Raw genomic sequence first — 27381 nt, 5'->3', positions numbered from 1 at the left:
TAACTTGTGGAGAAATGTGGTGAGAGGGTGAGACTCGGCCACCCACGGGCATGTCACAAGATGTGCCCTGGCTCTCTGGGGTGAACTCTGCTCTGACTTCAGACCAGAGGAGCCTGCCCCAGCAGTGCCCTGACAGCTGAGTGTCAGAAAGCCCTGGCTGGAGAGAATTCATTTGGAATCTTTCCTCTTTTTCACTGATGTTTCTTTCAGCATAGCATCCACTGCTACCACTACCGGCTCTGCAGCTTTCTTTTTCCCCTCTCGTCTTTTGGGCTTCAGGGTGAAATCCTGGCCATCAGGTGGCTGCACATAATCCCCTGCACCTGAGCAGAGGTCTTAGCACTCTGGACCCAGCAGGGGTCTCCGTGCTGCCCCTCTGCTGGGGCTCTCTTCTTGGCTGCTGTCTCCTGGCCCTTGTCTCTCTTAGACTTTTCCTCTTTAGGCTGCTTGACCTTGGGCTGGGTTGGGGAGTAACTCTCCCTAATTTTACCTGTTTCCTCTTTGTTTCTTTTCTTTCCCCTTTTGCATTGCATTTGGGTCTTGAAAATGTCAGGCCCTAGAGCTGTGACCTGGGGCTTGTTCTTCAGTGCTGCCATCCTCTTGGCAAAATGCTCCTGGATGGTGAAGGCATAGGTGTCGTTGTTTTGTTCTGTCTGGAGTGGAGGGACTGGAATCATTCTTGGCAGTCTTCTTATTCTGTCTTTTCCCAAAAATGCAGTCAAGTTCTTTTTTGCTCGAGATGATAGATCATTTTCTTTTGTGAATTTCCTATGATGAACACAGTTTTTAAAGATTTTGGACTTTTCCTCAAGATTAAAAGATTTCTTTTTCTTATTGTCTGAGGAGTCTGCTGTTTTCTGCCTCTGGAAAGTGTTCAGTTCCACCAGAAGCTGGTTAAAATCACCTTGAAGGGCTGGGTGTGATGGCTCACACCTGTAATCCCAGCACTTTGCAGGGCTGAGGCAGGTGGATCACGAAGTCAAGAGATCGAGACCATCCTGGCCAACATGGTGAAACCTCGTCTCTATTAAAAATACAAAAATTAACTGGGCGTGGTAGCATGCATCTGTAGTCAACAGCTACTCGGCAGGCTGAGGAAGGAGAACCACTTGAACCCTGGAGGCGGAGATTGCAGTGAGCCAGGATGGAGCTACTGCACTCCAGCCTGGCAACAGAGCAAGACTCTATCTCAAAAAAAAAAAAAAAAAAAATCTCCTTGATGGGCAATCCAGTTGTCTTCATTATTGATTGTCAATTGAAGTCCCATGTGGTTTTTTTTTTTAACTTGAACTTTAATATGATGGGGTCCTCCTTGATCTTGAACCCCTAAACCCCTTTCCTATAGCACTCCATCTTCTCTAGCATTCTCTGGCCAAACTTAGAATCAACATTACTCCAGGCAGTGGTTTGAGTACTCACAGCCCACTTCTGCTTCTGCTGCTGCTCAGCCTTTAATACTGCGGCCTCCAGACCTGAGGGACTTCGGCCACTGGGTGGGCAGCAAGATCCGGAACAATCTGGACAGACGGGACTCCCTTGCCAGGTGGAGGGCAGACCAAAGACTATGTTCTTAATCCCTAGGTGAACTGCTTTCCTTATTTCGCTGAATCCTTGTAACAAACTTATGGGGTAGGTGCCCTTTAGGTTGAAGATATGAAATTGCTAATATTTACCCATTTTAACTTACCTACACAAATAGTACTTTCATTTGCTACAAACACATAGCATTTGTATTGTATTGTATCGTATTGTATTGCGTTGTATTGCATTTGAGACAGGGTCTTGCTCTGTCTCCCAGGCTGGAGTGCAGTGGTGTGATCATAGTTTACTGCAGCCTGGAATGCCTCGGCTCAAGCAATCCTCTTGTCTCAGCGTCTTAAGTAGTTGGGATTACAGGCTCAAGCTATGGTGCCCAGCTTATCCCCATTTTAATAAGTGGAAACAGAAGCTTACATCATTAAGTAACTCACCCAGGGTCAAGTTGTGTGGAATGGAGCCAGAATTCAAATCCAGGGCAGTTGAATTTCACAACCCATCCTCACCACTACTCTATATCATAGAAGTATGTTTTATCATTACCCTTGTGGTCTAATCTCTTTGTCCTCATTCCTTACTCTCAAGCCACTAGGCAGCCAATGTCTTCCTGCTCCCCAGATTCAAACTATTCTTGGATACTACCACTTCCAATCATGTTTAGCTTCAAATTTTGTTGTCATTTCCCTTTTCCCATCGACTCTTAGACCTTAGTGGCTCATGCTAATAAATTTTGGTTCTCTTCTGCTTCTCAAACTGTTTAATAAATTTTTCTTACAAGTAAAGTATCATATACTATGTGAGCTCTGGATGAATTTTAATTGGGGTACTTAATTTCTCCAATAAGCAGAAGTCATATTTAAACTTTTAATGAATAAGAAACAGGATATCCTTATCAACAGGCTGTAAGTAGTTTTGCTTTCATATTTTCCTCTATGACTTGTTTGGCTCTCATATAAATTACTGAATAGCTGTCAATATTTCCAATTCCTATTGAACATTTTTCTCAGGGACCTAACTTCACAATGGGTACTAAGCTCTGGCTGGAGTGCAGATTCTCATTCTAATTATGTTAATGGAGTATACGTTTTGTGAACAGGACGTTCTCTACTGTAGAATAGGTATCAAAAATCCCTAGGACTCAAGGACAAAAGTGATCAATATTTTACTGGCGGAAAATTTCACTAGAGGAAACTTCCTTTCTGTGTCTGTTGTTTTTTTCTGTGGTCATTCATTAGAAATCCTGGCCCAACAGGGTTATAGAGTTTGGGATGGTTATTGCTCTCAGCATAAAACAAAAAGTCGAGAAGAAACAAACTGGCGAGGCGCGGTGGCTCATGCCTGTAGTCCCAGCACTTTGGCAGGCCGAGGTAGGTGGATAACGAGGTCAGGAGTTTGAGACCAGTCTGTCCAACGTGGTGAAACCCTGTCTCTACTAAAAATACAAAAATTATCTGGGCATGGTGGCGTGTGCTTGCAATCCCAGCTACTCGGGAGGCCAAGGCAGAAGAATAGCTTGAACCAGGGAGGTGGAGGTTGCAGTGAGCCGTGATTGCGCCACTGCACTCCAGCCTGGGTGACAGAGCGAGACTCCATCAAAAACAAGTAAATAAATAAACAGAATAAACAAATCTGTTTTAACTTTTGTTAGAAGCAAACATCACAAAACAGGTCTTGGAAAGGCCTTGGTATTCGTCTTTTCCACAGCACATCACGTTAAATCCTGTCAACTGCGTTCCTGGACATTCATATTTATACAGAGCTTTCCGAAGTGTAAGTCCAATAGATACTGCATCTCCTCCACTTCACTAATTCTGAGGTAAGTTTACAGTTATAACACCTAGGCAAAGGATTCCATGTTTTAGGTGATGGGCACATTTTAGGCTTGCTAGGATGACCCATTGCGCTAATCTTTCCATATCTGTCCTGGTTTTAGCACTGACAGTCCCTTGTCTTGGGAAATTCCTTGTTCCCAGGCGAACTGGGACAGTTGGGCACTGCAGGTTTGGACAAATCTACCATGTGGTCTAAGTCTGACCAAAATTTTCTCCTTGTGTCAAATAATCATGACAACAACAAAACCCCACAAACCCCAGTGCTTTCAACTCATGTTTCCTTAATTAGAAACATCAAAGACACTGATTTCAAGTTACAAGGAGCCCAGCCAGATGTATTTGCATGCTTGATTTCATCTTTATTTTTCTTACAACCTGAGGCTGAATGGTAGAAGTAAATATTCTTGCATCAACATGGATCAAGTAGGGCCTACATTTTGAACATTGGGTAACTGAATAGATTCCATATCTGTATCAAGAGATCATTTATTTTTACCATCTCCTCATTGCTTAGAAATAGGACTTATGATGAAAGACACAAGCATCTTTACATTTGTAGGACCACAGTACTATGAGAGGAGATTCAACTCTCGGCTTCGTTATTCTCATTTTTGTTTATTTCATTTACAGTTTACTGACCCACTGTGCCATGCATCTTTTACTCCCTCTCAGGGAAGTAGAAAACTGCATCAGTTTCTAGGACATCCCATATCAAAGTGACACAATGAAAACTGGCAGCAAGTGGCACTGCCATTGAGTGACTTCTCCCTCAACCATCTAGCTGTGTGGTGCAATTTAAGGTGGATGGCGGATGAATGGCATATTCTGGGCTCCAGTCCAGCTAACTGGCCCTAGGGGAAATCATTCACACCCACGCTGATGCACACACCCTTCAAACTCTCTTTCCTGCCCTGCAGCCCCCCAGATGAAATCCTTATACTCCAGGAAGCAGCAGGTCCTTTCATTGCTGTCTCTGGGCTACAGGAATCAAAGAGCAAAACGAACGTTTTCCTCTGAGAACTGGCACTGAACAGAAGGAAGGAAATGCCTACTCCAATTCAAGCATGTTTTAATCTCTGGAGAAGTGGTTACTGGGGAGGGGCAATACTGGCTGAGGAATCAGTGGGAAAGTGATAAATTTGTCTCTTATCCCAGCAACTAAAATTCTTCCTTTACAGTGCCGCCTACTCTTTTTTTTTTCTTAAAAGGATTTGGATAATGAACAATCGCTTTCTAAATTCTGAAGTTCAAAAATCTCTCAGTGGAGGAAGAAAAGGGAGTTTCTGAGTAAATCTCTAAAGGCTAGATGAATCATTGAAAAACATGCTCAGAAATTTCAAGATTCAAACACCTCATGAATATACCATCTCAATCTAATCTGAAGAATCTGGCACTAAAACAAATCAATAGTTCCTTACCTTTTCCTCTCTTTGATAATTTTAATATCTAAAAAGGCCAACTCATTTAGAATTTTTAAAAAAAACAGTTATTCTCATTCAAAGATACAGATGAACAGTAAACACTAGTGTGATCGACTTCCCAAAAGTCTGATCCACAGTCAGACAAAAACAGATTGGTGGTGATGGGGGGCAGATTCTACACGTCAAGTGACATGTACTCATCAAAATGTCAGTGTCCTGGAAAACTTAAAAAAACAAACAAACGTGGTGGTGGTGGTGGCCATTCTAGAGTAAATGAGATTGAAGAGACATGACAAGCAAATAGAATAAAGAAATTCACAGCTTAATTCTTGATGGTGATAGTGTGATTATAAAGGAGAATGCCTTTGTTCCTAGGCGCTACATGCTGAAGTATTTAAAGATAAAACGTCTTGACATGTCCAGCTTATTTTTAAAGTTATCATCAATGAGAGACAGAGATGGACATAAAGAAAAGGAGGCAAATGTTAAACAAACAAACAAATTCTGGCCTAAATATTGATTTGGAGCTCGTTCTGGAAAAATTCCCTGTTGCTTATTCAAGTCCAACCCAGTCTATGAGTTCACCCATTGGCTTCAGAGTATAAATTGTACTGTTCTGACATGTTCTAAAGATCTATCTGTTAGCCTGGCTTCCATTCAAGTTTTAGCTAACAGGAAGCACTTGATTCTCTGAAGAGGTGTGTCAAAGCAGAATTTCTTACAGATGTTCCTTACAGACATATTCCAAATTTGTTTCTCTCAATTAATTTTTCAACCAATTTCTGCACCCACCTCATTAGATTTTAAATTTCTTTTGCAAGTAAAATGGTATTTGCATTTTCTTGAGTAACTGTCCCTCCTTTTCCCTCCCGTTCCCCTTTCTAGAATCTCAATTATGTTATGATATGTTCCACAATAATTGCATTGCAAAATGTCATGAACCATGATTATAGGGAAGCTATTCACAAAAAATTCCCTCACTGTCTATTCACTCTAAAGCCTTGATTCATAAATTTGAAAAAAAAAATTCCATGGTTATGTGATCCAGTGGAGAATCTTTGTGTTTTAATAGGTCAGATAGCCCAGGGTATTGGACCTGCTCACATATGGGAGTTTTTGAACATAATTTTCAATTAAGTCTTTGGGGCCTCTTTTAACAATATAAAAAGTGGTTTGAAGGAAATTTACTTAAAAAAAAAAAAGAATCCTCATTGCAAATTTGACCATTTTATTCTTTTGTTGGGTCATCATTTTTGAACATCTGGCAGTCAGCACATGGGTCCAAAAGGCTCGTTTTCAGCAGTTCCTTGGCAAGATCAGTAACCTAACAATTTGGCCCCAATCCTTTGATATCTTTGAAAGACTCATCTCTCTGTCCATTACTCACTCTCTCGTTCCACTTGTACTTGAAGTTCCTTTTTTTTTTTCAAAAGCATTCTGTAATTCATGCCATTTCAATGGAAACTTTAGTAGTGCCATGCTGGGCATTGTGCGGGACAATGCAGGGAGACATGGAGGAATAGAATGTGGCCTCCTGGTTTGTAAGGAGAACAGAAGACACATACGCTAACTATTATTATGTAGTATATGGAATATTCCACATGGGAGTTGTAAACAATGGGTTCCTTACCCATGACTCCAGTGCAATTAGAGGCTCTTTCCTCGTGATTCAAATGTCCGTTTCCCTCACCCCCACAACACCCAGAGTCAGGCATCTACCTACTCTATTAGGCTTAGTTGAGTTACCAGTCTAGAGTGAATTTCTTGAGTCAAAGTCAATGACATTCATTCTATACCTTTAGCATCCATCAGCATTTTTGGTATAAAGGAAGGCCTTGAAAATTATTGTAGCACAGAATGGGTGGCTGGCTGGATGATGAATGGTTATCCAAGAAGCTGATGTCTCTAAATACTTCCATAATCAGACTGATACAAGCTTCCGGGTTTGGAGACCTTTGGTTTCACTCTCCTACCAATATTGCTTTATGAACCCAGGGATAAAATCACCATGGTGAGGGGGGAGGATCCAAGATGACTGAATAGAAACAGCTCTGGAGTGCGGTTCCCAGCAATAACAAGGCAGAGGAATTTCCAAACAAATTTTCACTAACCACAGACAAGGAGATTCCAGGGCCGAAAAGCGCCATGAGTTTTCAGCACAGCGGTTTCAGCTGGTGCCAGCTTGGCACACAGAAATGCACACAAATCTCGGTGGCTGTTTCAACTGGCACCTGGAATGCCTGGGGGACAGAGCTGCCCATTCAACTGAAAGGGAGGGGGCAGAGACAGGGAGCCAGGCGATTTGGTCCAGCGGGTACCACCCCCACAAAACAAGCAATCTGAAATGCTCTGGACTGAGAGTTTTGCAGCAAGTGCAGCTGGACCCAGCACAGTCCAGCTTAGTCAGGGGAAGGGCAACCAACACTACTGAGGCAGTCTGCCACTATCCAGGCAGTTCACACAGCAGCTGGGCAGAGCCTGTGGCAGCTCAGCAACACCTCTGCTGGCAGACCGTCACTAGACTACTCCATGTGAGGCAGGGCATCTATGAAAAAAGTCAGCAGCACAATAGGAAATTATAAATAAAGCTGTCCTTCCTAGGACAGAGCACCTGGGAAAAGAGGCGGTTATGATTTCCACTGCAACAGACTTAAAAGTACCTGCCCAGCATCTCTGCATGGAACAACGGCGCTCCCAGCACAGCACTTGAGCTCCTATAAGGGACAGACTGTCTCCTCAAGCAGCTCCCAACCCCGACATACCCAAAGAGACACCTCGTAAAGGAGAGCTCAGGCTGACATCTGGCAGGTACCCTTCTGGGAGGAAGAAAACAGAAGAAGAAACAGGCAGCAATCCTTACTGTTCTGCAGCCCACACGAGTGATCCCCAGGCAAGCAGGGTCTGGAGTGGACTTCCAGCAGTCCTGCAGTGGAAGGGCCTGACTGTTAGAAGGAAAACTAAGAAACAAGAAGAAATAACTTCATCATCAACAAAAAGGAATGTCCACTCAGAGACCCCATCTGAAAGTCACCAATTACAAAGATCACAGGTAGATAAAGCCACTAAGATGGGAAGAAACCAGCGCAAAAAGGATGGAAACACTCCAAACCAGAACGCCTCTCCTCCTCCAAAGGATCACAACTCCTTACCAGCTAGGGATCAAAGGTGGATGGAGAATGAATCTGATGAATTGATAGAAACAGTCTTCAGAAAGTGGATAATAATAAACTTCTCTGAGCTAAAAGAACATGTTCTAACCCAATACAAAGAAATTAAGAATGTTGAAAAAAGGTTTGATGAAATGCTAATGAGAATAAAAGGCTTAGAGAAGAATGTAAATGAATTAATGGAGCTGAAAAACACAAGAGAACTTTCCGAAGCATACACAAGTTTCAATAGCCAAATCGACTAAGCAGAAAAAGGATATCAGAGACAGAAGGTCAACTCAATGAAATAAAACAAGAAGACAAGAATAGAGAAAAAAAAGTGAAAAGAAATGAACAAAGCCTCCAAGAAATGTGGGATTATGCGAAAAGACCTAATCTACATTTGATAGGTGTACCTGAAAGTGATGGAGAGAATGAATCCAGGCTGAAAAACACTCTTCAGGATATTGTCCAGGAGAACTTCTCCAACCTAGCAAGGCAGGCCAATATTCAAGTCCAGGAAATACAGAGAACACCACAAAGATATTCCACAAGAAAAGCAACCCCAAGGCACCTAATCGTCAGATTCACCAAGGTTGAAATGAAGGGAAAAATGATGAGGGAAGCCAGAGAAAAAGGTCGGGTTACCCACAAAGGGAAGCCCTTCAGACTCACAGTTGATCTCTTGGCAGAAACTCTGCAAGCCAGAAGAGAATGGGGGCCAATATTCAACATCCTTAAAGAAAAGAACTTTCAACTTAGAATTTCGTATCCAGCCAAAGTAAGCTTCATAAGTAAAGGAGAAATAAAATCCTTTATGAACAAGCAATTGCTGAGAGATTTTGTCACCACCAGGCCTGCCTTACAAGAGCTCCTGCAAGAAGCACTAAAAAAGAAAAGGAACAACCGGTACCAGCCACTCCAAAAATGTACCAAATGGTAAAGACCATCAACACAATGAAATAAATGCGTCAACTAACAGGCAGAACATCCAGCTAGCATCAAAATGGCAAGGTCAAATTCACACATAACCATATTAATCTGAAATGTAAATAGACTATAAATACCCCAATCAAAAGACACAGACTGGCAAATTGGATAAAAAGTAAAAACTCATCAGTGTGCTGTAACCAGGAAACCCATCTCAGGTGCAAGGACATACACAGGCTCAAAATAAAGGATGGAGGAAGATTTCTCAAGCAAATGGAAAGCAAAAAGAAGCAGGAGTTGCAATCCTAGTCTCTGATAAAATGGACTTTAAACCAACAAAGAGCAAAAGAGATAAAGAAGGACATTACACAATGGTAAAAGGATCAATGCATCAAGAAGAGCTAAGGATCCTAAATATATACACATGCAATACAGAAGTACCCAGGTGCATAAAGCAAGTTCTTAACAACCTACAAAGAGACTTAGACTCCCACACAATAATTGTGGGAGACTTTAACACTCCACTGTCAATATTAGATCAATGAGACAGAAAATTAACAAGGATATCCAGGACTTGAATTCAGATCTGGACCAAGTGGACCTAATAGACATCTACAGAAATCTCCACCCCCAATCCACAGAATATACATTCTTCTCAGCACCGTGTTGCACCTACTCTAAAACTGACCACGTAATTGGAAGTAAATCACTCCTCAGCAAATGCAAAAGAACAGAAATCATAACAAATAGTCTCCCAGACCACAGGGCAATTAAATTAGAATTCAGAATTAAGAAACTAACTCAGAAGCACACAGTTTCATGGAAATTTAACAACTGGCTTCTGAATGTCGACTGGATAAACAATGAAATGAAGGCAGAAATAAAGATGTTCTTTGAAATCAATGAGAATGAAGACAAAACGTACCAGAATCTCTGGGACACATTTAAAGCCGTGTCTAGAGGGAAATTTATAGCAATAAATACCCACATGAGAAGTGAGGAAAGATCTAAAATTGACACCCTATCATCAAAATTGAAAGAGCCAGAGGAGCCAGATCAAAAAAACTCAAAAGCTAGCGGAAGACAGGAAATAACTAAGATCAGAGCAGAAGTGAAGGAGATAGAGAAACAAAAAACCCTTCAAAAAATCAATAAATCCAGGAGCTGGTTTTTTGAAAAGATCTACAAAATAGACTGCTAGCCAGATTAATAAAAAAAGACAAGGGAGAAGAATCAAATAGATGCAAAAAAAATGATAAAGGGGATATCACACTGATTCCACAGAAACGCAAACTACAATCAGAGATTACCACAAACAATTCTATGCACATAAGCCAGTAAACCTGGAAGAAGTGGATAAATTCCTGGACACTTGCACCCTCCCAAGCCTAAACCAGGGAGAAGTTGAAATCTTGAATAGACCAATAACAAGAGCTGAAGTTGAGGCAGCAATTAATAGCCTACCAACCAAAAAAAGTCCAGGTCCACACGGTTTCACAGGTGAATTCTACCAGATGTAGAAAGAGGAGCCGGTACCATTGCTTCTGAAACTATTCCAAACAATCCAAAAAGAGGGAATATTTTCCAAATCATTTTTTGAGACCAACATCATCCTGATACCAAAACCCAGCAGAGACTCAACAAAAAAAGAAAAGTTCAGGCCAATATCTATGATGAACATAGATGTGAAAATCTTCAATAAAATACTGGCAAACCAATTGCAACAGCACATCAAAAAGCTTATCCATCATCATCAAATAGGCTTCATTCCAGGGATGCAAGGCTGGTTCAACATATGCAAGTCTATAAAAGTAATTCACCATATAAACAGAACCAAAGACAAAAACCACATGATTATCTCAATAGATGCAGAGAAGGCCTTCGACAAAATTCAACAGCTCTTTATGCTAAAAACTCTCAATAAACTAGGTGTCGAAGGAACATATCTCAAAAGAATAAAAGCTATTGACGACAAATCCACAGCCAATATCATACTCAATGGGCAAAAACTGAAAACATTCCCTTCGAAATCTGTCACTAGACAAGGATGCCCTCTCTCATCACTCCTATTCAATATAGTATTGGAAGTTCTAGCCAGAGCAGTTAGGCAAGAAAAAAAAAAGGGTATTCAATTAGGAAAAGAGTAAGTCAAATTGTCTCTATTTGCAGAGAACAAGATTGTATATTTAGAAGACCCTATCATCTCAGCGCCAAATCTTCTTAAACTGATAAGCAACTTCAGCAAAGTCTCAGGATACAAAATCGATGTGCAGAAATCACAAGCATTTCTATACATGAATAACAGACTAACAAAGAGCCAAATCATGGGCAAACTCTCATTTACAATTGCTACAAAGAATAAAATACCTAGGAATACAACTAACAAAGGATGTAAAGGACCTGTTCAAGGAGAACTACAAACCACTGCTCAAGGAAATAAGAGAGGACACAAACAGATGAAGAAACATTCCATGCTCATGATTAGGAAGAATCAATATCATGAAAATGTCCATACTGCCAAAAGTAATTTACAGATTCACTGCTATCCCCATCAAGCTACCAATGATCTTCTTCACAGAACTGGAAAAAAACACCTTAAACTTCATGTGGAACCAAAAGAGAGCTGGCAGAGCCAAGTCAATTCTAAGCAAAAAGAACAAAGCTGGAGGCATCACGCTACCTGATTTCAAACTATACTACAAGGCTGCAGTAGTCAAAACAGCATGGTCTGGTACCAAAACAGAGATATAGACCAATGGAACAGGACAGATGCCCTGGATGCAATGCCACATATCTACAGCCATCTATCTTTGAAAAACCTGACAAAAACAAGCAATGGGGAAAAGAGTTCCTGTTTAATAAATGGTGTTGGGAAAACTGGCTGGCAGTGTGCAGAAAGCAGAAATTGGGCCCCTTCCTGACAGCTTACACTAAAATTAACTCCAGATGGATTAAAGACTTAAACATAAGACCTAACACCATAAAAATTCTAAAAGAAAGCCTAGGGAAAACCATTCAGGACATAAGCATAGGCAAGGACTTCATGGCTAAAACACCAAAAGCATTGAAAACAAAAGCCAAAATAGACAAATGGGATCCAATTAAACTCCAGAGCTTCTGCACTGCAAAAGAAACATTCATTAGAGTGAACTGGCAACCAACACAATGGAAAAAATTTTTGCAATCTACCCATCTGAAAAAGGGCAAATATTCAGAATCTACAAAGAACTAAAACATATTTACAAGAAAAACAAACACACACATTCAAAAGTGGGCGAAGGATATGAACAGACACTTTTCAAAAGAAGACATATATGAGGCCAACAAACATATGAAAAAATGCTCATCATCACTGGTCATTAGAGAAATGCAAATCAAAACCACATTGAAATACTATCTCTTGCCAGTTAGAATGGCGATCATTAAAAAATCTGGAGACAACAGATGCTGGAGAGGATGTGGAGAAATAGGAATGCTTTTACACTGTTGGTGGGAGTGTAAACTAGTTCAACCATTGTGGAAGACAGCATAGTGATTCCTCAAGGACCTAGAAATAGAAATTTGATTTGACCCAGCAATCCCATTACTGGGTATATACCCAAAGGATTACAAATCATTCTATTATAAAGACACATGCACACGTATGTTCATAGCGGCACTGTTTCCAATAGCAAAGACCTGGAACCAACCCAAATGCCCATCGACAATAGACTGGACAAGGAAAATGTGGCACATATACACCATGGAATACTATGCAGCCATAAAAATGATAAGTTTGTGTCCTTTGCAGGGACATGGATGAATCTGGAAACCATCATTCTCAGCAAACTGACATAAGAGCAGAAAATCAAACACCGCATGTTCTCACTCATAGGTGGTTGATGAATAATGAGAACACATGGACACAGCAGGGAGGGGAGCATCACACACTCAGGTCTGTTGGTGGGGGCAAGGGAGGGATAGCTGGGGGGTGGGGAGATCGGGGAGGGATAACATGGGGAGAAATGCCAGATATAAGTGACAGGGGGAAATGGAGGCAAACCATATTGCCATGTGTGTACCTATGCAACAATCCTGCATGATCTGCACATGTACCCCAGAACCTAAAGTACAATAAAAAAAATCACCATGGTGAGAAAAATGAGAAGGAATAAGATTCTCTCCTGTGTATATCTGCTATTTTTTCTTGTGTAACCAATCGAAAAAATACAAGAGCATATCCTCATCTCTACTGCTATGGTCTTAGAAATTAGCTTCTGTACCTCCACTCACTACTTGCTCAATCTCTGGCCCAGTTTTATCATTTTCTCACCAATTCCCTCTGGGATCAGCCATATCCTAGGTTAATAATTCAATTCTGGGACAACAGAGCTCCTTGCTCATCTCTGCACGTTAATGAGAAGATTGTAACACAGTCACTCATTAGTAAGTAGAAATAAAGTCTAGGTTTAATGGACATGCTACTTCCAGTGATACAAAGGAATCCTTGAAGTATTTTTAAAATATAAAAAGCTTTAGTCCATCTGATTACTTGGACAGGATGGGAAAGGATTAACTTACTTTCAAACCACTTGGGTTAATAGTAACATTATTTGTGCAATATAAAGCCAGTTTCAGTTAAATATCAAGAGGTTAATTCTATTAAATAACTTATAAATTTTGTTAGTACAATCATTAAATGGTAAATCAAGTAAGGAAAAATACTTTTTCTTGAGTAAATGTTAAGCAAATGGTGGTAAACATATAAACCCCACTGGTGACTTCTGCCTCTTTGTAGTATTAATATTGCGACTATTTGAGTTTTGACTTCATGCCAGAATGATAGGTGCTTTACACGTATTATCTCTAATCCTTTCAATGCTGTAAATTAGGTTCTATTTTCCCTAATTCACAGATGAGAAAACTAAGTTTCATAGAGGTTAAATAACTTGTCTTGGATTGCACAGCTAGGAAAAGCCTCCTGGAAATCAAATTTCACTATATAATTAATAAAATTAACATCTGACGTTGACCTAATCAAGGAATTTAGTGGAAGAACATACTTGACAAGTGATAGAGTAGGTTCCACATAAAACCAGAAAGTAGTTGAGGTCTGATGTCAGCACCTTCAGCTTTTTGATAATGCTCAGTAGAGGACTGGGCCACCATTCTTTTCCTCTTTCTTCCACAAGTCTTGTCTTAAAGAAAATCACAATAACAGAGCTATATACCTCAGTGAACTTAAGTTTTGCTATTTCTCTTAGGGAAATCAGAAGTTTTAGCCTCCCTCTAATTGTTAATAAAATGTTTTCACCATGTTATGGGGATTTCAGGTGTAAGTTAGTAAGACACAGCTGTATTTTGAAGGGCCTGCCTTTTGTAGATGATATTCAAGAAGATACAACTTTGTGTATGCAGCAAAATTGGCTGCATAGTCATCTGTGTATTAGTTATTCTGTAGATAATCACTCACTGATTATTTATTTGTTGAATACCTTCAGTATGTCAAGCTCTATTGTTGCAAGATAGACTACATAATTTGGAGGTCTCAGTTCAAAGTTAAAATATGGAGTTCCTTGTTCCAAAATTAAGAATTTTAAGACAGCAACAGCAGAGCATTAAACAAGGCATACAGCCCTTCTAAGCTCTGCTATGTAACTGCGAAGATCACACATCCATGAAGCTGACCATGGCTGGGTGCTCAAGATGTAATGTTGAGTAGAAACTGCTCTTCCCCTCATGTAATTAATAGTCTGTTAAGGGAGACAGATTGTAAACCAATAATCACATTAAACAATTTCATTATTTGATAAAAATAAAAACACAGAAATAATTATATACCAAAATAATTACTCCAAAGGAAAAAAGTGAAGTTCCAGGAGATAGTTTATCAAGAAAGATATCTCAGTCTGTGCTCGGAGAAAATTTTCAGGAGAAGTAATGTTTAAAGGATAGGGAGAAATAAACTAGCTGATGAAGGGAGGGAGGTGCCTTCCAGGACAAGAGAGTATTTTATCAGAACGTGCTCAGGTACTATGGGGCAGGGTGTAGCATGTCACGGAATTGAAGTAAGCATTGTGTATGGAGAATAAAGGGGGAGTGTGGTGGGAGCCCAGACCAAAGAGATAGACACACCCAGACACTGAGCAAAAGCTGGCCTTACAGGCTTGTGTAAGGATTTCAGTCTTTATCTCAGGGACAAGGGGAAGCCACTAAAGAGTTTTGACCAGGGGGCTGAGAGTAAAGGGTCTGAGATTGAGATGGGGAGAGAGTAGATACAGAGCCACCATTTAGAGGGCTGCTGTGGCAACTGGACTAGAGATAGTAGTGGCTTCGCCTGGGATAATGGCAAAGGTGGTGGGAGACGTGGGGAGTTCTTTGGGCAAACACATACAGAAAGGAAGGAAAAACAGAGGCTTGGAGAACTTCTGGATGAACTTGTATAAGCATGATGCTGGCAGAGGAAGTTTAAAATGAGGACCCAAATCACATTTGGCTTGGCCTCACCCATCCTAGAAACTATTTAGAAAAATTAGATAAATAAATATTTTAAAGTACGAGAAAAAACAAAACAATTCCCTCTTCTACAAACCCATATTGCTTTGAGGAGGAGAAAGATCACTGATTTTGTTTAGTCCCTTGAGTAATGAGAGCTGTGGGTGGTCAGAGGCTGAAGCCTCCTCTAACTCTACAGGAGCTGGATTGTACTAAAATGTCAGATCAGTCTAGAAGGGAAATGAATTGCTAAAACAGCTGAAATGCAACATTTTTGCTGTGTTCTCCCTTACCTAAGGGACAGCCATGGCTTTGCAACTGTTAACTTTCCTTGAAAAGGAATTCAGGCCTCCTCTGAAAGATCTGCAGAGACATGAAAGCTGAAAACCAAGTTATTCTTGCAAAGGTCTTTAAGTAAAACTGGCTGCTAGAAACAACAACAAAACTACCCTTCCCTTGACATAGTCAATTCAAAAAATTGTAATGGAGCCTTCTTAGCTTTTGGATTGAGCAACAAGTGGATAAGAATAAACCAGAATCAAATAGCATAGCAGGAGTTCCTTCTTCCTTTTATTTCAATGCCCTTGCTTTCTCCCAACTATGCTCCCAGACCTCCTACATCTTTTTAGACGCTTTTGTTTCCTAGGGATTGAATGCTTACTTCCCTGCTGAAGGAATCATCTCGTTATTCTCCTTAGATTTTACAAAACCAATGTTTATAATATTAGGAACAAATGTGTTTGGAATTGGGAGTTTTAAGCTCTCTGTTAATGCACAGTGCTTTTCGGCAGCCGGCCGAATCCTAGTAAACCTGGCCTCACAAGAGGTCACCAGAATTAGGTACTAGCTGTGTGCCAACCATGTACTAAGTGCAGCTTATGAACACCTATTACATTGAAACCCACCCAGTATTCAGTTAGTAGTATGGGTGACTTGGTGAATTAAATTCATAATGAAATCCTATGAAAATCTCTCCCTCTCCACTGATCTATCACAATTGCTAAAAAGCTCAGCTAACAAGCCTGTGTGTGATAGTTCAGTATAGTGCACAATCTGCTTTTCTTTGATCTTACTGCTGCAGAGAAACGGCAGGAAGTTGGGTACAAAGATTGAGAATAGGAGAGTATAGACTAAATGCAAGCTGTTGACCTTTAAAAAAAACTGATGCCAAATCATACTAGAAGAATGTTATACAAATATTTATTTTATAAGTAAAACAGATTGGAATGAATGCTTTATTTTTTCCACATATACATAATTTCGTCATCTTAATTAGAGCTGTATGCTTTGGGATTACATTAAAAAAAGCAGGATGTCTTTTTGCCTGTTCTCCTTGATGCCAAGAAATTGATTACAAATTTTATAAACTGATTTTCCTCAGTGAGGAAATTTCTTGTCTCATTTTACCGTCCCATTCCTAAAATCATCACCTCACGGATCTCCATTGACGGAACTGCATATGTGCGCATCTCTCATTTGCATCTCTTCCTGACATTTACAAAACCTCCCACAAGTGAAAGGAAGGAAAGTGATGCTCATTGATTGGTTTCCTGCTCACCATCAAGGTCTAGGATCAGAAAGTCTGAGGTTCCACTTGCTGCAGAGACACAGTAGATGGCAGTGTGCAACACAGAAGTATGAGATTCCCGACTGTCTCGGCCTCGGATGGGCAACTGACTGGGAGGAGGTTGAATCTCCGGTCATGGATATGGTTTTTCCAGCCTAGTCAGAGAGAGGGGTTGCTCTCCTAGGAAATGCTTTTTCTGCATAAACTTGGTTTTGCTGATTCAGTCAACTGCGATTATTTTGACTACTATGACATCAAAGAAGGTTAAGCTTCTTTAATTTAAGCCTGAAAAATGTCTGTACTTTAAAACTCTACTTCAATGCATAAAATAATCTTTATATGATATGCTAACCTCCTTGTGCTTTATATTTTATTAATTTTTAAAAAAGCAGATAACTCTGGATAACTTACACATAAGCACTCTGGACATTTCATAAGCACATGTTGGATATACCAGGACTTGGTGGTTTGACTTTTCAGTGTCATGGGTGGACTAATATGAATACCTCCATATACTCTCAAAGGCCACATCTAATTAGGTGGCTGTGTTGGACATTCTAAATTATTCTAAATTTCCCCCCAAATTTAGTAGTAATTCCTCAATAGCCTTAAAAGATATTTAAACTTTTTTTTATTATAGAAGGCACAGGAGATTGGGGTCATTTTGCTGAATATTAAAATTACTTTCTTAATATAAGCAAATAAATCATTTCTAATATGATATGTATTATTAAACGTTAGCAAAAGAGACCTTACTCAGCACCAGTAACAGATATTTCTAAAAAGAGAATTTTCCTAGAATAAGAGGTCTTAGAGGAAAGAAGATGTGTTGTATACAAATCATACACAGCACTTAATTACACTGAGATTTAATCATTTCAATAGACACACAACCACACACATTTTCTCAAGCCTTCCCTCCCAGCTGGATTTATGTCTTCTGATTGGGGACTTTGCTCTGATCTCTGTTTTACAGTGTTTGGCTTGCCTAGGCTTTCCTACTTGGACTAATGTGCTCCATTGTATTTATCTTTCCAGACCTCTTATTCATTTAGATTTCAGAGTTCTTTCCAATTCCATGGTCTCCTGGAATTACCAGCTTTGGCTTTTCCTGGCCTGACTCATTCTGCTGGCACCCAAGACTGGCCCAGTTAGGCTGAACCACTGGGCATTTTCAGAATTGCTACCATTTGACTAGAGGTCTTGGAATTCCAAACTTGGGCTGATTGCAGGGTTCTCTTTCCTCAGTGTCTGAGACACAGTTTTTGGGGGATTGTCTATTCCCTTGCTTTAAATGCTGGTGTTTCTCAGGGTTCTACTCTAGGCCCTCCTTTCTCTCTCTGTACAGTTTTCCTGGGTTATCTCAACCACTTTTCTGGCTCCCAGTTGCCATTTCACTTCCGGGCTGATCACTTCCAAGTCCTTGTCTGTAGCCCAGGTGCCTCACCTGACCTTCAGAACTGTAGGCCCCTCACATCTATAGAGACACTGACATGTCCCACTGGCACCTCCATAAGACCAACATTTCACGCTTCGTTTCCCCCACATATTGTTCTTCCCGCTTATCCCACTGATATCAGCATCCATATCTATCTCTAATCCAGAAATCTTATATTCATTCTTGACTGCTTTTTCTTCATCCAAAGAATGACTGAGTCCTATTGATTCCAGCTCCTAAATATCTTGGGAAACTATTGAAATTTATTTTCACCAATTTCTTTTGCCGTTACTTTCTATGAGGCTACCATCACCATCATCTTTTACTTGGATCTCTGCAACAGCTTTCTTCTTCTTTTTTTTTTTTTTTGAGATAGAATCTCCCTCTGCTGCCCGGCTGGAGTGCAGTGGCACGATCTCAGCGCACTGCAATCTCCACCTCCTGGGTTCAAGCCATTCTCCTGCCTCAGGCTCCCGAGTAGCTGGGATTTCAGGCATGCACCACCATACAGCTAATTTTTGTATTAGTAGAGATGGGGTTTTACCATGTTGGCCAGGATGACCTCGATCTCCTGACCTCATGACCCGCCCACCTCGGCCTCCCAAAGTACTGGGATTACAGATGCAACAGCCTTCTAACTGATTTCTATGACTTCAGCCTTGTTCCTTTGTAATCTATTTCCCATGCTGCAGCTGAATTATATCCCTTGAATGCCCATTTGATCATGTTTTTTTCTTGCTTAAAAAAAACAAAAAACTCACCTATGGCTGACTTCCCTTGCTCTGGATTCGTTCTTCTCAGCCATTAGCCCTCCACCTAGATTCCATTTTCTCTCCCTTTTTTTTTTTTTTTTTTTNTTTTTTTTGAGATGGAGTCTTGCTCTGTTGCCCAGGCTGGAGTACAATCGTGTGATCTCTGCTCACTGCAACCTCTGCCTCCCGGGTTCTAGAGATTCTCCTGCCTCAGCCTCCTGAGTAGCCAGGACTACAGGCGTGCACCACCATACCTGGCTAATTTTTGTATTTTTAGTAGATTTGGGGTTTGACCATGTTAGCCAGGCTGGTCTTGAACTCCTGACCTCAGGCAGTCAGCCCACCTTGGCCTCCCAAAGCAGTTGGATTACAGGCATGAGCCACCATGCCTAGCCAATTCCATTTTCTGCTAATACTTATTCTGATCCTTTCAAGCTTGTGTGAAGCACTCTTTCATCTGCTCTATAGCATGATGTGCTTCCTACACCATTACATTGACAGAACATGTTGCATTTGCCAGTTTACTTGTCTCTAACCCTCACTAGTCTGCAAGTTCAGGAACTGTATTTAGCTTGCTCATCTATTATTCGTGGTAAGAACACATGATGAAAGAAACTCATTGCAAACTATCAATGCATGATATTTGTTGGACACTTCCTGTAGGACAGTCACGGTGATGGGTAATTGGAATTGTGTTAGGGTTGGAGGAAGTCTTGCTTAGGGAAGTAAAGCTATAGCAATTATCTTTAATCCATTCATGTAGGATAGGTTCATTAACACTGCTTTGAAAGGTCTTTGATGATTTTAAGAAATAAACATTACGTGTATGAGGGTTCTGGAAATAGAATGTCTAAACACAAGTCAAAATACATTCTTCTTTGTTATATATGTGTAGATGTGATTAAAAAGGTATATGTGTAACCAGCATTCCATTGCAACATACTATAGACAGTCTTGTCTATTTCATAACACTATTTCCCTTCTCATATGTTGGTCTTACCTCCCTTTATCATGCTATAACTTAAAGGGCATTGGCTGTGTCATTCCATGATTTTTTCTGGAGGGGATCCTACTACTTAACAGAGTACCTCAAATATAGTAGACACTCAATAGATGTTCATGTGCAAAGCTTGGATGTTGCTGACTTGCCTGGTAACTTCTGAAGAAAGATATTTATTTTGATTCATTTATTTTGCCTAGCATCCTGACAATGAGCAGCATGCTACTAAGATGAAGTGTTGTGTTCAGATGATAGTTAATTGAAAGATTTCACTGCATAATTGAACGACTTGACTCTCAACTGAGTTCACAGGACTGTGCTGACTCTGCTAATTAGTTACTACCTTTTCTTGTTTTGCAATAATATCATGCTAGGGAACTCACTAATACAATTTAAAAAAAACTGAAGGGCTTTTCAGGCAGACAAGTACTGACAAGGACATTTAAAAGTATAGTGAAAGATTGGACACAGTGGCTCATTGTGCTGTAATTCCAGCACTTTGGGAGGCTGAGGCAGGCAGATTGCTTGAAGCCAAGAGTTTGAGACCACCTGGCCAACATGGTGAAACCTTGTCTCTACCAAAAATACAAAAATTAGCTGGGTGTGGTGGCACACACCTGTAGTCCCAGCTACTCAGGAGGCTGAGGCACGAGAATCACTTGAACCTGAGCGGCAGAGGTGGCAGTGAGCCAAGATTGTGTTACTGCACTCCAGCCTGGGTGAAAGAGAGAGACTCTGTCTCAAAATATAAAATAAAATAAAATAAAATAAAATAAAATAAAATAAAATAAAATAAAAAGCATAGCAGAGCTAATGAATCATACTTGTATCTTCAGTTAGGATGCAAACTACAGGTATTGATCGACTTACGACCTATGCAACTTACGACCATTCAACTTTACGACCACAATCGCTAGCCACGACTGCTCCGCGTCTGGCAGTGCAAACGTTGCCCAGCTGGGCGTACGACAGTGCGGACCAGCTTCCAGCAGTACTACCATCTCCGTGTGCACCATTTCAACTGTACATATAGCCTACTCAACTTACGACAAAATTGTGTTACGGCCGTTCTGCCGGTCCCAATCGTGGTCGAAAGTCAAGCACTGGCTGTATCAGTAAAATACAAGATATGAACCAGGCATGGTGGCTCATGCCTATAATTCTAGTACCTTGGGAGGCTGAGGTGAGAGGATTATTTAAGCCTAGGAGTATGAAATCAGCCTGGATAACATAATAAGACTACATCTGTATAGAAAATAAAGAAAAACTAACTTGGTGTGGTGGCACATGAATGTGGTCCCAGCTATGCAGGCGGCTGAGGTAGCGGATCTCTTGAGCTCGGGAGATCAAGGCTGCAGTGAGCTGAGATTGTACCACTGCACTCCAGCCTGGGCAACAGAGAGAGACCCTGTCTCAAATAAAAAAAAAGATATGGCAGAAAATGAAGATGGGATTTAGGATTCTGGATTGCCAGATTCATGGATGAAGTCTGATGAGTTGCTATGACTGTTAAAATAGCATAGACCCATAGTTCCAAGAAGGTAACAGAATTATATTAGCACCTGTGTTAATTAAACTTTGATTGGATTAAATGCACAAAATAGAAAAATTATAAAATACACTGATTTAAACAAGATAGAAGTTTATTTCTGTCTCATGCGAAAGATGGCCAGAGGTAGACAATCCAGACAGGTGTTAGTAACACATCAAGACCACATGGCTTGGGGGTGGCACGAGACTTAAATTCATTATCCAAGAGGTTGAGATGATAATAGCACCTACCTCATAGAGCTAAGAGGATTTAATAATGAAAAACATATGAATAAACACCTGACATATATAAAATGCTCAACAAGTGTTATGTATTAATGTGAGGGAGCTGCAGATTACTCAAGTGACGAATAAATAGTAACAAACATTCTGATAACTTACATGGAGGAAGGATGAGGGATCTATGAGAGGACATCATGGGGGTTTATCACCTAGTTTGGAGGCTCTGAGAACACTCTTCTGAGAAACTCATGCCCCAGCTATATCTGAAAGATGAGTAGGTGTTAGTTGGGAGGCCAGCTGGGAATGGTTCCAGAGAACCCACTTGTCCTGGATTAGGAGGGGACACTGTAAAGAAGGGAAAGAAGGCTTGGTGTCTGCATTTCAGAAGATGAGGCTGAAGAGGAGCAGGGCCAGGGCCAGGAGGACCTGAAAGGGTTTTGGGTCCTTATCTGGAGAGCAATGGGAAGCCACCAACGAGCATCAATCAGATGGAGGAGAAAGTTACCACAAGGCTGGATCTCTGCTTGTATCTGGAGCTCCTGACTCCCAGGGGCTGATGTTCCCAGGTGGGACTGACTGTAGACAGCTTGCCTTGATGTACCTGACTGCAGACAACTTGCCTTGATGTACCTTGCATCCCAGAGTAGCGGTGGGGCTCAAGCCATTTTGAGAGGTTCATGGTGTGCATTTGATAACACATTGAATGCTGGAGAATTGGGTGGAAAGGGAGCTTATTTTGATCCACACTTCCTCGCTCACCCAAAAACATTCTAGTAGCCATAGACTAGAGGAGAGAATGTACGAATAATCTGAAAACACTTATATTTGGCTCTAGAAACCACAAATGCAAACAGCTCAAGTGGCATGGTCACCTGTGCGTCCGTATTCTTGCACTCCTGAAATTCCCTTGGATTTACACTGTCTCCGTCTGGCTCCTGCTTGGGGCCTGGGACTTACCAGTGAAAGATGGGTGGGCCCACTTGGGGTAACTGAGCACTACTTATTTATCTGACAGTGGGTTATGGTCGTTGAAACTTACATAGGGACTCAGGTGAGAGCAAATTATTCTTGCAGATAATATGCTGTGATGAGGAAATCTGTTGTAGGTGCTTATACAACTATGAGCATACCATGTGCATAAAATGCATGAACATTATTCAGTTTTTTCTCAATATATTTGACAAAAATATTTAGAGGAACAAAAATAAAGAAGGAGTTCATTAATAGAACCATAGTAGGAACTACATGTTACCAAATATGTAACTATGAAGTCTAATCATCTCTGGTTTTTACTGTAGTCTGTCCTCTAAAGCAAGCGTGGAAGTGGAGCATTCCGTATACCCTAATTGCCAAAAATATTCTCTTCATGAGATCTGCAAAACACAGCTCCTTTTGAAGAGAAGAGCCAGGGAGCTCCATTAGCAGGCCTTGGTGGCATTAATAATTCAGAGAGGTGCCCTCCATCTTCTTTGAGATAGACAGAAGGGCTCCTTTAATGTATAACCAGGCAGTAGAGAGGAGAGGACACAGGTTGGAGAGAAAAGGAGGTTGCACACCTGTCTCACACCAGGGGATGGAAGCTAATTGTGAAAAGCTGCCCTACTACAGCTGCTGCCTTTTGAAAAGTGCAAACTGTGTTTTGAGCAAACATATCATTCCCTAGTAGGTATCTTAGATTCCTGACAGGTCTGATTATTTCCTCCTCCCCACTAGTGGCTGCATCTTATCTAGTTAGCGTGCAACAAAGTCAATTTCTTCTTTAATCAGGAAGCTATGGCAACAAACTTAGTTTGTGATTTGATCTCAACTCCTGGAAGCATTAATGATAATTAAAAATTATTCTAAAAATTAAAAAAATTTCATGCACATTTTTGATATGTTGTCATGAGAGTATTAAGATATCACAGCTAAGTGGCTTCCAATATTTCTAGCACTTGAAACTTTTTTTTTTTTTTTTTGAGACGGAGTTTCGCTGTTGTTGCCCAGACTGGAGTGCAATGGCATGATCTCGGCTCACCGCAACCTCCGCCTCCTGGGTTCAAGCAATTCTCCTGCCTCAGCCTCCCGAGTAGCTGGGACTACAGGCACGCACCATCATGCCCAGCTAATTTGTTTTTTTGTATTTTTAGTAGAGACGGGGTTTCACCTTGTTGACCAGGATGGTCTCGATCTCTTGACCTCGTGATCCACCCGCCTCGGCCTCCCAAAGTGCTGGGATTATAGGCGTGAGCCACCGTGCCCGGCCTGAAACTTTTAAAAAATGATGCTTCTCTCTGAATTCAGTTGTCCTGTAGTAATGGAGAATCTTGGAATCAAAGTGTGTATTTCTGGGAAAAAAATATTTCTGCTGGCAGACAGAAGCTTAGCAGCATGAAGTCTGTGTATGTTCAAGCCACAATCAGAGCTGGCTGAAAAATGTAAACATCAATAAGAAATGATGCCTGTTGCTATTATCAAACATCTGTTGAGGACCTATTAGGTGTTATTCAGTGATAGAGAACAGCCTGATTTGGATTCATCACTGCAATTAAATAAATTAAATAAAAAAGCGAAAAAAACCTAATCATTATTGGAAAGAGGAAAAAAATGTTCCATGTTTATCATATATATTGGTTTTGAGATGGCAGGAGCCAAACAAAAAGATGGCTGGATGCACCATTAGAGTTTCTGGTTACCAAGAAACTAAGATTTGCTGCTGTCACTCAGAGTTATACAATTTGTAGTAGAACAATGATCCGTGAATAGATTAGAGAGGTCCTGGAGGTTCCTGAGACCTTTTTAGAGAATCTGCAGAATCCTCCCTTTTCCAACTAAGTATCTGTAAGAAGCCGTTTTTTCCCATATATTTAAATCAAAGCAACATATTACAACAGGTTCAGGAAAAGTAGATGTAAGAATCCAGATGTCTTTTATTTAGCAAAAATTGCAGAGGTTTGCAAACAGTCAAAACAATAGAACTCTTCTAAGTAATTGTTTTTGTTTTAGAAAATAGTTACTTGTTTAAATAAAACTATATTATTTATGTTAACGTACAATGGTTTTATTTTAATTAATTAAATAGAACTTAAAAAATTCTGTTTGTATTTCTAATGTAAATATGCAGAAATATAATTCATATGAACAAAAAGCTTTTTGGAGTTCTCATTTATGTATAAGAGTGCAAAGGATATCACCTCACGCCTGTAAGAATGACTTTTTTTTTTTTGAGATGAAGTCCTATTCTGTCCTCCAGGCTGGAGTCAGTGGCATATCTTGGCTCACTGCAACCTCCACCTCGTGGGTTCAAGCAATTCTCCTGACTTAGCCTCCTGAGTAGCTGAGACTACAGGCGTACACCACCGTGCCTGGCTAATTTTTGTATTTTTAGTAAAGATGGGGTTTTACCACATTGGCCAGGCTGGTCTCGAACTCCTGACCTTGTGATCCCCCCTCCTCAGCCTCCCAAAGTGCTGGGGTTACAGGTGTGAGCCACTGCGCCCTGCCCTTGAATGATTTTTATAAAAAAGAGAAAAGATAACAAATGATGGCAAGGATATAAAGAAAATAGGACCCTTGTACACCATTGGTGGGAATGTAAATTAGCACAGCTATTATGAAAACTAGTATGGGGCTTTTCAAAAAACTAAAAATAGAGCTACCATGTGATCTAGCAATTCCACTTCTGGATATATAACCAAAGGAAAGAAAATCAGTACATTGAAGAGATATCTGCTCTCCTTTGTTCATCACAGCATTATTCACAATAGCCAAGATATAGAATCAACATATATTCATCAACTGATGAACATATAAAAAAATCAAGATATTCCTCAATGGGTGCATGCAAAAAGAAAACATGGTGCGTGTACATGATGGAATACTATTGAGTCTTAAGAAATGGTATCATTTTCAACAACATGGAACCTGGAGGACGTTATGTTTAGTGAAATAAGCTGGCACCAAGAGACAAAGACTGCATGATTTCGCCTATATGTGGAATGCAAAAAAAAAAAAAAAAAAAAAAAAAAAAAAAAAAAAAAAAAAAAAAAAAAAAAAAAAAGAAAGAAAAAAGAAAAAAAAAATGAACTAATGGAAGCACGGCATAGAATGGTGGTTACAGAGACTGGGATAGAAAGAAGATTGAAATGGGGAGATGTTGGTAAAAAGGTAGAAAATTTTCAGGTAGACAGAAGAAATACTCTTTGGAGATCTATTTTACATCATGGGCTATAATTAATAATAATATATAGCATACTTAAACATTGCTAAGAGAATAGAGTTTGAATATTCTCCTGTCAAAATGATAAGTATGTGAAGTGACAGATATGTTAATTGGCTTGATTTCATCTTTTCACAGTGTATACACACATCAGACAATTAAAAAATAAATGGCAAATCTGGGTAAAGAATATATCTCTTTGTACTATTTGCACAAATTTTCTGTCTGAAATCATTTCAAAATAAAATGGAATAAAAAATAAAATAATATTTTTGGATAATTAAAAGAGAATATAAGGATACTTGAGATTAAAATAAAAATAAAATGGAAGAAAGGATATTTTTGCTGAATGATTTTTAAAAAGAGTTTAAAGGGTCTTGAGATTAAAGTTTTAAAATCTGAGCTCCTGACCTTTGGCGATCTACCCGCCTCGGCCTCCTGTAATCTCAACTACTTGGGAGGCTGAGGCAGGAGAACTGCTTGTACCCAGGAGGTGGAGGTTGCAGTGAGCCGAGATCGTGCCACGGCACTCCAGCCTGGGTGATACAGCAAGACTGCGTCTCGGGGGAAAATAAAAAAAAGTTTGAGACCTGGTCCTGCTCCATTCACAGAAATGGAGATAGCACCAGGTAAAAATGAAGTCAAAGTTGTGTGTTCGGTCTTGCAAAACAACAGGAAGCCTGAGAAAGGAGAGGTTATTCAGAATGCAGTGTATCTTGGGGAAGAGGTTTATTACAGCGTTCCTCTCTGCAATGGGACTTAATTCACTCTCCAAATCCCTTTTTGGAAGTTTGTGTCTTAGCATTCCTCTGTTATGAATTTTACTGCTCCTTCTGCTCTAGGTACAGACACCATAAAATTTATTGCTTACCCAATAACACTTTTGAGAGCAAAAAATGATATTATTAATAATTACAGGACAATAGCCTTGCCTGGCTGCTGTCTTTCTTATCCTGTCACGTAAGTACCCCCAAGACTGGAATTGTTGAGTCAAAGGACATGAAAACTGTTGTAGATGCTCTCCACTCATGATTAAATCAGGAATAGTAACACCAGTGATTGCATTAGCCACGAGGTGATCAGGTTTCAACAGTGCATTTTTGTATTTGATCTCCAACACATTTTGCTTTTTAAAGTTGAGTTCTGAAATTAGAGACAAGACCAGATGGCAGTAGATTCACTCTAATTCAGAGAGCTATTAAGAAATTTTGATTATTTTTGCTATAAAATTTTAAGTGTACTTTAATGTCATCATCATAAACGGAAGGGTGGGTTGATGAGTTCACTCAGAATAGGGTGTTACAACCTTTAGGG

The 27381-nt window shown here is 40.2% G+C and overlaps 1 protein-coding gene across 1 annotated transcript; it reads right to left on the bottom strand.

The window, feature by feature from the left end:
* Positions 1 to 549: 549 nt before the first annotated feature.
* LOC108289716 (protein PXR1-like) lies at positions 550 to 21097 on the bottom strand. Its single transcript, XM_017509232.1, is given in 6 exon segments — positions 550 to 653; positions 725 to 909; positions 1221 to 1338; positions 1341 to 1638; positions 4244 to 4346; positions 20967 to 21097. Coding segments are annotated over 6 exon segments (939 nt in total).
* Between the last annotated feature and the right edge of the window lie 6284 nt (positions 21098 to 27381).

This window comes from Cebus imitator, unplaced genomic scaffold, assembly GCF_001604975.1.
Source record: "Cebus imitator isolate Cc_AM_T3 unplaced genomic scaffold, Cebus_imitator-1.0 Scaffold413, whole genome shotgun sequence".
Lineage (NCBI taxonomy): Eukaryota > Metazoa > Chordata > Mammalia > Primates > Cebidae > Cebus > Cebus imitator.
The sequence above is the reverse complement of the archived record's forward strand: the minus strand, read 5'-3'. Positions and strand labels throughout refer to the sequence as shown.